At 37.6% G+C, this 12,077-nt stretch overlaps 1 protein-coding gene across 1 annotated transcript in view; it reads right to left on the minus strand.

Annotated features, from left to right (window-relative positions):
• PTPRN2 (protein tyrosine phosphatase receptor type N2) overlaps positions 1–12,077 on the minus strand; it is a 624,843-nt gene that overhangs the window by 380,786 nt on the left and 231,980 nt on the right. Inside the window, exons 6-7 of the mRNA XM_062506519.1 lie at positions 7,016–7,501; positions 464–716 (exon numbers count right to left, since the gene is read on the minus strand). Coding sequence (XP_062362503.1) covers positions 464–716; positions 7,016–7,501 — 739 coding nt within the window. The remainder of the gene's footprint in view (positions 1–463; positions 717–7,015; positions 7,502–12,077) is intronic.

Consider the following 12,077-nt stretch of genomic DNA (forward strand, 5'->3'; position numbering starts at 1 on the left):
CTCTTCTTACTCCTTAAGAGGGAAAGGGAACTTGCCACAGATTTTCTTTTGTGAGTAACTGTGGCATGTTAAAAAATGATTATCTGTAAAACATTTTTTTTTCTCTGCATATTTTGAAATATATCTTGTAATATAATAATTTCCATTATCATTTTGTTTAAACAACTCATTTTCAAGAATAGGAAATTAGACCACACAGCATAAAGCAATTCTTATTTTATTATAATTGGGTGTGTAAGTTTATCTTGTTTGTGAAGCTTGAAGATAAAGTGTTCATAAACAGATTTTTTAAGAACATGCTGTAAAAACAACAGACTAAAATTCCACAGCCTTTTGGGAAATACAGAAACCTTCCTTTCCATCTTCTTAAAAACTGATTTTTAGAAGCCTAGCACTAAGGTGAAGCAATAGAGGAAAACTAGGGTAGCTGTCTTTTGCTGTACTTAACTTCTAAAACAAATACCTGGTATATTAACACTGTTTTCCATTAATCCAGTCTGAAGCTCTGCCCTTTCTTGATCATCTCCTTTCTTAATCTGAGCTTCTGTTTTGTCTTCTTCAGTTTTTCCATCATTTTTTTCTGTTTCCTCCTGAATGCCAGTACTTTGAATTGCAGTGGCGATAGTATCGGCGATTTCGTCCAGTTCTGCCGAGCTGAGATTCTCCACATTCACTTGGTGTTTCTCTAGGTCCTTCAATACATTTTTAATCAGCGTCTCTGGATCACAAAACACAAGCACGTGGTTTAGCTGCGTACGTGAAACACATGTGCTTGTATCTTTAATTTTTCCTAAAAGATAGCTTTCCCTTCATGGAGAGTATCTGCTTTTTGAAAGAAGGCACACTCATTCATGCTGTACTCCTCACAGAAAAGACAGTATTCTTAATTAATGTATTCTTAATACAGTATCTTAATGGATACAGTATTCTTAAAAGTTTGTGACAAGGTGAATCTGTGCCAGGATTGGGGATGCATGCTATTATAACCCAGCAAGTTCTCCTAGAGAGAGGGCATGAAATTATCACTTTTTCTTTACATGAACATTCTTTTTTAGTCTAAATTGACTCAAAATACTGAAGACAAGTGTTAAAGTAGCCTAACATTTTTTTAGCTGCAAAAAAGTACAAACAATACTACTGTTTCCTAGAGATCAGTTTTCTTTGGTGACTTGCTTTCACAAGATAAGTAGCTATACAGAGTTCTGAGGAAAATGAGAGTCAGATATTTTGTCTTTCAATCAAAAAGCTCCGCGTCAATTAGAAGTGAATATAAATATATGTCCATTATATAAATGGATATGTAAAGGACAAAATTTCTAAATGGTATTAATTTCTCTTGGAAGATACATGATTTTTCAAACAGATATTTAAAGATGGAGATTATATAGATAGATATAGATGATACAGAGATATCTACATATAGATATAAATTATAGATATAGAACTTGTTTTGGTTTGCCAGCTATGAATGTTTTACCAGCCACATTGAGAAAAAACCAACAAAACAAAACAGCAAAACACCTTTGATGTGATAAAAATTTTGAAGGTAAGGAAATTCAAGGGCAATGGATATTAAAGGTGAGTCAGATGATGGAGGATAACATCTCCCCAGGGAAGGCCCTTTCCTGACTGCAGGTATTGCATCTTTCCTTCACTAGTGGTCTGTAGAACTCTTCAAAACTCAGCCTAACATCCCTGGGAGTATGAGACACTACATGTAGTGCACTTACTGTAACACAGCAAAACCATTTCCAATCATGCCTCTGTTCTGCTTATTCATGTTGATGAGAAATTTAACATATTTATGCATTTGCATGCAAGCAAGAAAACTCTTTCACGTAGTAATGTGTAGGAAGAGGAAAATAAAGGCTGCTTTCAAATCTCTGTTGAATATATGAATTCACACATAAGCAGTTTGAAGGTGCCATCCAAACTTTTTTCTCAATAGTAACACTCTCCATATTAAGCCCAGTGGTTGGACAGGTTTGTAATCTGTAAGCAAGACTATGGGATCATGCTGTCAGCTTTCAGGCTCACATAAAAGTGAATTAAAAAGTAGGAAAAGAGGGAAAAACAATGCCATAAGGGCTAAAAATAAGGATTTTTATTTTCCCTCACAACAGAGGAAGAAGTACATGGAGAGTAAGAAAGAAGTAAAAGTAGCATACAGACTTCTGCTTCAGGGAAGAGGCAATGGAACATCTGTGATTTTGCAGGGAGACAAGCATGAAGGACTGTTTTTCATTGGGAATAAGAAGCCAGGAACTTGCATGCATCTGTCATTTTTTGGAGACCCTTAGTTTTAACTGAAGAGCTCACCAGCAGCATCTTACCATCAGGTTCCCAATTCCATCTCAAGGCAAAGACTAATTTACCCTAACCTGACTCAAAATTCACCAACCAAAATAATGCCATTTTCCCTTAACTAATTAGTCCAGAAAAAGCAAAAGAACTTAAACAGCTTAAATAACAGGTTTACTGTGAGTCTGAGACTGTGATGACATATAGGGAAAGTGGTTCTTTGATGTACTTTCTTTTCCAGGTAAAAAGGAAACATCTTTCCAATAATCCACCATTATATTATTATATTCTACTAATTTAAAGATAAAATTCAGTAACATAAAATACAAGCTAATCTTGAAAAATACAAATTTTTGCTATTTCCTTGAAAAACACCATAGTTTTAAGTACACTTAATTGTGACTATCAATAAAAAAAGACAGGTTATATCTGTGATGTTACTTCAAACTGACAGCTGACAAAGACTTTGGTCCCATACTGGAATAGCAGAATGCTTTGTACAGGAAAGCAAATGTTCAGAAATGTGCGTCAAAGATGTAAACTTGATCTGTGCCAAACTCTCTGGGTCAAGACATGTGGAGGCAGCAAAATTAATACTCAAGTTTGATGGAAGCTTAGCAACACTTCAGAGAAAACTTTGAAAAGTTTCCTTTCATTTTATTGTATCCATCCCCTGTTATGAATTTAATAATATAGTAAAAGCATAGTGACCAAATGCTCTAGTTTAGAAAGGTAATTTACAAGAGCAAATTAATCCAAACTGCAACAAAATTTTTCGATACACTTAATCAACCTGAGTTCAAGACACTTTTTCAAAAAAAAAAAAACAAGAGCTACCTGGCAGAGAGGTGGAGGGGGTGTTACACATAGCAGCAATGCATAAAACTAAGTAGGAAGAAAACAGTACTGTTGCATTACCACAGGAACCTTGTGTCTGCTAAGGTATCATTTCTGGTCTTATCTTTTGTAGAACTATTGGACAGTATCTTGACAGAAAAGCCTAAATTATTGAAGCAGAGTTAATAAAGTCAACAATGAAAAGACAGATTGATGTCAGATCCAAATCAAAACTAAAACTTTACAAATAAAACATCATTTGAAGACAAATCTTAAAAGATAATTATATTTCAAGACATATATAATTAAAAGAGTTATATTAACGTAACACAACTAGATTTTTCTTTATTTCATTTGATTCCTAGCCAGCTGTCAAGACCAACTACTGAGCTACTCAACAACATGCAGGCAATGGAACCTTGTAATTTCCATTCAATTTTTTCCAGCCTTTTTCTCTTTACCTATATTCTTAGCCCAGTCTTATCTCTCCAGTCCATCTTCAGACTCATCTTTAATATCCACTGTCAACAAAAAAGCAGTCTTAAACAAATGGGAATGGGTGAACAGGGCAAGGAGTAACACGAAAATGAATGGCCACAGGCCCTATTCCAGATAATCCTGACAGGCTCACTGCAGGTTCTTCTGGTTCACTAAAACCTCAAAATTATATAGAGGAGCCTCCTGCTCCTCTAATACTGGCATTCCTGACCTGGTCATTGCCACCCGAGCACTGTTCATCAAACAGAGTCCTAAATACTGCACTGACATGAGTAAAACTTTGGCATTACTGAACAACTACAATGTGACTTAAAATGTCAAGGACCAAAGGCAGTAAGTATGAGGAACATCATGTTTTTAGTACCCTAGGAGGGACAGTCATGGAAGTGTCTTTAACAGCCTGGTGAAATGCGGGTCTGCATAAAGAGTCTTGCTAGCTTCACATGGCTACTGATATGACATTAATCCTTGTCCATGGTAAATATGGATATTTACACTTCTTGTTATGGCACTTGTCCATGTTTGCAATAATTTGTAAATTACTGGATAATACTGATAAACAGATAAATATCATTGCATCTGTTTACAAACACCTTTGAGTAATACGATGAATTTATTAAAATTAGAAAATGTTGTTGGGGAAAAACCAAAAAGCAGATGAATACTGCAATGGCACAGCACTTAAGCAGCACATGTACTTGAAAATGCATTTACCTGTGCACAGCTTTTATAGTCTCCCACTGACTCCACTGACTTCCTTCTAAGTAGACTCAGCAATGCTCAGTCATGTTTCACAGGGCTTGTACTGCAAGCCAGATTTCTCCCTTAGCTACAGCTTTCCAACTGATGAATGCAAACTGCCTTTTATAGTTACCCTGGACCCATAATGGCAGTAAAAGCATATATATCCTAGAAGATGTCATTTTTAATATAAGCTCCACCAGTAGAATTCCCTAATAGGTAACAACAGCACCAGGGAAAACAGCTTTTTAGTGTACAGCATATAAATGATGCCTCATACTCTGTTGGCACAAGAGCCAAAGTCAGCTTGCCTGACAACCACATGGTATGGGAGCAGTAACTTTGTTAGAAATTCCACAGCATGATCTGTCTTCTTCAACTCCATCACCCTACTGACCACATGTTAGCTGCCTCAGCAGCTGAGCACCATATGGAATGGTGATCCCAGCTTTGCCAGAGAGAGGATGTATAAAAAACATTTTTCTTCCATAAACATGGAAGTTTGCTATTTTTTTTAAGAAATCTGAATTACTAATTCTGTGACCTTTTCAAAGGAACAGAGAAATGCATTCTGTAAGATTTAACACACAAAAAATCAGTAGACTAGAACAAACCACATAAAAATGAGCCAAATTCAAATACGGCTGGTGCACAGGAGAGATTAACAATGCCAGTGTTGCACAGTGACTACAAAGGCAGTACCCACACACATCACGCTACTCCTAGAGGTAACAACTTCCAAATCTGATAGAAAAATAACTCCATATTTCCTTCTTTTGTATTTCTCCCTCAGGGTGCCTTGTTAGCAAATTTACCTGCCACTGTTTTGCAGCAATTCTCAGTACTAATCTGCTCAGTACCTTCTGGATTGTTCTCCCAGCCCAGTGCCTTTCTCTAATCCTCTCTCAGATGGATCAGAGAACTGAGCACTCCATGCCTTCCAGTTTTTTTTACAGTCCTGTAGTTCACAGAGTGTAACAAAAAAAACAAAACAAAACAAAACAAAAAAACCCCACAAGACTACAACCCATAATCCATAAGCACAAGAGAGACTGGAGAAAGGTTAAAATCAGAAAGAGGTTCTGTGGTCAGCCTGGGAAATCTGAATCTAAACCAATTTCATTCCAATGGACAGCATTTTAAGCAATTAATATATTGGGGTCTGTCCTCACCACTTTCTTGTGACATTAAGTGTAAAAATACAAAGGAAATCACATTATTTCCTACTCAAACAATTCATAATGCCTTGTCTATGCAACATTTAAAAGCAAATGCAATGGCAGAAGTTCCTACAGGGCATATTATGTATGAGAAGTCAAAGTAGTACAACCCAATGAATTGTGAAACATGTTATTCCCTGTAAGTGTTAAGCATTTTTTTCCCAGTTGGCTCCTACCAGGAAAGGTGAAGTGGAACAGCTGGAGGATAATGAAACCAGCATGTGCCTAGTTTGTTTTGAGTCTAGCAACAAAATTGTCTAACCTGTGCAAGAGACTTACAGTGCCACCTGGATTTGATTTTACATTATAGTTCATTCCTTGAAACCTATTATCTCTGGGCACCATACCAAGAATGCTTTCACTTCTGAGCATCCTTTAGACTGCAAGCATTATCTTTCCTCTGCTGAAACTCTGACATTTCTCTGTGTTTATGTGTGTTCTGGTTTTGGAGGATATTTTAAAAAAACAACAAAACAAATCAAAGAACACTACATGTTATGGATGATAAAGAGGGATTCAAAGGAGCCCTCTTGCTTATCACCAAAATTCATTGGGATAGTGGTGATTGCAGTGTTACAGATAAAAGTGCTTGACAATGGCTGGGGATCAACTCTTCCATTTTTCAGGCATTCTGAACCACTGGAGTAACATCAGTAGTTAGATTAGTTTAAAGAAACAACAAAATGAATCAGAGTTATAAAGTCTACGTGATCCCCAAGACTCATCTTACAAAGCAGTGTTTTAAGTGTAGTATCACAGCACGGGGATGTAACCCTCCATTCCCATTTAAATATTTGCTGAACTCTCACATACAGAAGAAACTACAATCCAATCATTGTTAAACAGCATTATTAAGAAAAATATGAAAATCCAGGAAATAGGTTCTTTGTTACAGAATATCCAGACAAAACTAGATGCAACCCCACCTTTTTGTCCACCTATCCAGGGAACTAATAGACTCCTCCCTTCTCCGTGTTCTGCACCAGAATTCATCTCAATGTTAATTTCTGTGCTTAACTTTGAATTTTACCCATGGTTCTTGAATTTCTAGTTAAATAAAGAGATATGGAACAAAACCAGGCACTTCTGTATTATCTATATATATATAGTGTGGGATGATTGCATAAAAACAGATTAGATAGCGAAGATATACCCATAATTATGTGTTGTTTGTAAAATGGTTTGAAAATATAATAAATTACATAAATGCTATGTCTTACTAAGTGCCATATATTTCTGTACGCATATGGAAGGTGGGCTGAAGAATGTGGGTAGATGTTTGCAGGGAAAGAGTAGCTGGAATGGTGAACATTATTACTGTGCTCTGGCAGATATAAATATGCCAATACTAAGAGATATATCAAATGTCTAATTTTATTTTCTTTTTCTCAAAAATTTTCAGTAAACATGAGGGATACTTCAGGTAAGCAAAATAAGTAAATATCAACTTTACCATCCACAATTCTCAGAGGGTCCTTTGGCTCATCCTGGGAAGAGGATTTGTGACTCAGCAGCTCAGGGGTTGGCCTCTTCACTCCAGGCACAGGCCTGGGCTGGAACAGCTTCTTCATTCTGAAATCTTCTGCTTTCCCTTTGCCAAAAGTTGCACCAAAAGGACTGACTTGTGTAGAGTACGATGTCTCTGCATAAAGCTGAGACCCTTTAGTCCTGCTGCGAGGGCTTTTCTCACTGCTCTGTGCGGACAGGTTCTGGGTGATGGAGGGGGGCAGCGCGGCCATCCGGCTCTTCTGGGCCATTCCCATTCCCGACCCCGGCTGGCTGAGTGTCCCCCGGGGACTCTCCTGGAATTGCTGCTGCGATTTGGATGCACGGACCAAGGGAGGTGGTGGCTCTTCGGGGTTCTGCCTCGTGTAGTACCTCGTAGGGTCATTGTAGGCGTAGCTCTGGAGAGAGCAGAAGGTGGACAAAAGGAAATTACAGAATTGCTCTGTAATTATTGTTTTGCCAGGGTCTGAGGCGGAACTCTTTGTGCTTTACCAACCAGGAAAACAATAATTGGAACCTGCAATGCAAATTTAAACTGCAAACCTCCAACTGTTAAGTGTGCTTCAAAGAGGCACTGCGACTTATGTGCAAAAATCCAGTTCATCAAATTATTAAAAAGCAAGAGATTAGAGAGAGAATAACACAACTCACTGCTAACTATGTGTGCACTATTTGTATTCAGTCAGACAAAGGAAATTTAATAAATCCACTTTCCCTTTGGTCTTTACTTAACCTGTGAAAATAATTATTTTTCAGATTACTTACCAAAAACTAGCATGTCAAATTAAAAATATCACTTTTAAAGGAATGCTAAGTAAGTAAAGCAATTTTTTGCATACACTAAATACTTTGTTCTATTTCAAATGAAATATTTTTCCACTAAATTAAATCTCTAATATATATATCACCTGTCACTATGAAAAAAAAAAAAGAGAATGAACAACGGTTAAATTGTTTTTTAATTAAACTATTATTTTCAGGAAAAATACAACAACAATTTGTTCAGCAAATTAAACAAGGTTAAAAACATGTCAATCAAGCTCAAACCACTTTTTTACTGAAAAAGTAGTGGGGCATAAAAAGTTGAAAGGTGGGCTTACAGTTCAGTTTTCTATTTTCAGTTTCTATTTTCATGGGCACACCAGATGGACATTCTTTTTATTATGATTTAATCCCAGAGACATTTTTGCTATGATCACAACCTGAAGGCAGGCCTTTTGATTTTTTTTTATCAAACCAGTTCCATCCTCCTAAATAATTTCAAAAATCATTTTGATTCAGTTCTTGCTAAATACAACTTTGAACTGAGATGTTTACTTACATCCCGGATAATTCCAATCAGATACTTTGTTTATAATTCCCTCAGGGCACCTTGCTGAAGTCACATCCCATACTCTATGTGTGTTGCAGGAGGGGTCCTGTTTCTCAGCTGTGTTTTCTCGGTTAAACTGTCACACAAACAACATCACAACGTGGCAGCCTTAGGACAGGGACTATTTCAGCTCTCACTGCTATAAATTATAGTGAATCACTGGTGTCCCTGTGCACTGATGACACAATGATTTAGGACAGAGAGAGCTGCAAAATACAGAGGAAGTGGAGAGACTATACACTCCAGAGGAGAGCAATTAGAAGGATTCAGACAGAAAAATCATTATTTATGTATTTGCTAATCTACTTTGTAAAAACAAAGTAATTAAGATTGATAAACTCCTCCAGAGATGAAGAATTACTTTTAGATTTTATCTAGGTCTTAATTTCTGGACAATAATTTTACTCTCCATCTGAACAATATTATTTCTTCTGATGACAGCCAGTGGATTTTACAATACATATTCATACCCATTTCTTTCAAAGAGGGTTTTCTTCCACTTAAGAAATGATTGAAGAGGTTCATTCCATGGTTCCATATCATGATTTAAATAGAATTATGGTATAGGCAATTTTATTGCAAAAGGCACTTTGGCCACTTTGGCTTGTGACCTACCAATGCAAGACTTTGGATTTCTGCAGTTGCTCTTTAACATAGAAATGTGCTTTGTGAAAGCCAAGAAATCAGGCTGCAGTGAAGCAGCGTCAAAAAACACAGAGCTAGAGATCAAGCAGCTTTGTGTATGAAATATTTCAGTGTCCCCTGGGAACTGTATCAAACAGCAGCAGTGCAGCTCTGGTTCAGTGCCCCAGCTGCAGGGTAGGCATTGCTCTGATCAGCTCCAAGAGGGAGCCAGTTGTCCAAATGCAAGTTGAACACTGTTTACATGCTCAGCAAAGCCTAAATGAGAAAAACTTACAGTCAGATGCATTTATCTCCCTATTTGAACAGGTCTTTGCCTGGGGTAATTAACTCTCTAATGATACTCTGGAGTGAGGAGGAACTGCAGAGGATGACACAAAGTAGTCCAGGACACCCCGAGCAGTTGACTGAGAATTCACATAAGTTGCCATCTGCCTTCCCTACTCCTGTTCTCTCTGCCTTGCAGCCTTCCAAAGGATGTCCTGGGCTCAAGGGAAGGAAGAACAGGGAGCTGGGAAAGGGAGAAATGGAATGGGGGGAAGAGGACATTCCCAATTCAGCCACGAAAGACAAGAAATCGTACAACCCAACTTGGTAACTGCACCCTAATTTGGATCTATGTCCCATATCCAGCTCTCTCTTTTGCCTCTTAAGCTTTACTAGTAAGTATTAGAGCGAAGAAACTGATGGGCACCCGCAAACCATGTGGAAGATTAGTGTTAGGAGATGTGGGCTGGCTTTTTATGAGCTGTTTAAGAAGTCCAAATACCCTTTAGCATTAATAGATTAGTGATTTTCTGTTCTTGCAGAAACGAGCACATCAACAAAGAAAAGACCCCCAACCCACCAAGTGATCATACTCACATTGGATAGAAGTGTGTGCCAGTCCTGGGCTCAGAGCTGCACCTCTGTCAGGAAGGGGCAGCCTCTCAGCAGCTTGACAGGTCACACTTTGGGCAGTAAGGGATGAAATATTAAAAGTTCTAATTAAAGCAGAGCACTGACAGCTCAGCTGTCTTCACTGAGATAGCAACCCTTCTGATGTAGTTTACTCTGACTTTAATTAAAGGGGTCTCACAGCTGTATGGCAGTCCTCCACTTGCAGGAGGAAAAAAATCCCCTTCCTTGCTGCCCCCATCTCAGACAAAACACCAGAAGTACTTGTGCCACCTGACATATGCAAGATGAAATCCAAGTAAAATTGCAGCACAGATAAATACAATCCTAAACTATGGGTTTGCCTAAGTGGTATGGGAAAACATCTAATTTTTACAGAAAAACACAGGACAAAAATATCAGTAATATGCAATTTAGAATACAGACACAATTTGCATCTCAAGTTATTAATAACAATTGCAGAGCACTGTGATTATCTTATTTGAAGTGGGTTTTGCAAAACCCACTCCTGAACATGGACATTGGTAGTTTGATTAATGTGGCACAGCTAAATGGCATAGTCCGTGCTTAGTGAAAATAATGTAAATTCCCATATTGCTGCCTTTGGAGAACCTTCTAATATTATGGGGAAGCAGAGGGAAACACGGAGCTGGAAATTTTTGAAAGAAAATACATTTCTGGATTGATTACACAGGACTTATATGAAGTACTGCCAGTAACAGACCAAAAAACCCCACCCCAAACAAACATTAAGTGAAATGTGCAAAATTAAAGAATGCACTAATTACCATATAGATGGTTTATACTGAGTAGGGTCGAAATACAAACCCCCACTACTATCAGGAACATTTCATTTTTTAATAGGTAAAATACTGTTCAATTGTCTCATATCACTGATACAAAGCCTTTGAAAAGTACACCGAATTGCTAAAAGTCTCCATTAAAAAAAAAAAATCTTATTTCTCCATCTACACAGGATTCCCCTCTCCTTCAGCACCTTTCAATTAAGCTATTCCAATAATTCACACATTACAAAAAATCCACACACACTAACCTTTCTGAAGATGGAATTATTAGAGCAATGTCTTGTAAAGTTTAGGTATTTTCTGCATGAAAGTTCACAGAAGGGCACATTAAATTACACTCTGAAGACACACTATGCAAAAGTCCATGGACTATATATTTTATTAAAAAAATACAAATTAAAAGAGGGGTGCAAGATTAGATACATAAAACACAATGCTGTTCAACTGATTGATTATAGATTAACTTGAGTGTTCTGCCCCAGGGCAGAAAGAATGCAATCAAATTTATGACAAAATAATTCCTTTCTTGCACATACATTTGCTAAATCTTGAAGGTATACAGAGCTAACAAAAATCCCTTAGAAATGCATAAAGAAGAAATCTTCTGCCTTCAGTTTCATGTATGTTTTTCTGTTTGGTGCATTTGCAGATATTAACCCATGTTTGCTACCACCTAAATTTGGTTGAAGCATGATTCCACCTACAATCCTTAATTTACTGTGCCTATTTGTGATACTGACATTATAGTCTCTGAAATGAGAAGATAAAACCACAACAAACACTGGAAGGCCCATCTTTACATATGGTGAGATAAAATAACATTTTTCAAAGGCTACCAGCAATGCAATTACCTCATACCTTAACTCACTGTGTGAGTGAAAGAAATTCAGCTTTTTGTACCAGACTCAGTCTAGATGCTCTGTGACTCACACAGACTCGCCTCATGCAAATTCACTACATGGGAGACACCTGCACTCATGTGAACCCCCAAAATACACAAAATAAACACTAGCACAACTGGCACTGCCTGATTGCTGAATCAAAGGGTAGACTGTGAACTTGTACTGCTTCATTTACCTTTAAACTGATAGAAATCCATCCAGCAATGAAACCTGAGGGCCAAACGGGTGTCATGGAGTGGATGACAGCATGAAAGTCCCTGGGATGGGGCTGAGCAAGCAGCACAGCTCTGGCCTCAGAGCATCACAGCTGAAGTAGCAAGTCCTATGACAACAAAGCCTAAATTCTTTCAGCTGG

The sequence above is a fragment of the Cinclus cinclus genome, chromosome 1 (assembly GCF_963662255.1).
Source record: "Cinclus cinclus chromosome 1, bCinCin1.1, whole genome shotgun sequence".
NCBI lineage: Eukaryota > Metazoa > Chordata > Aves > Passeriformes > Cinclidae > Cinclus > Cinclus cinclus.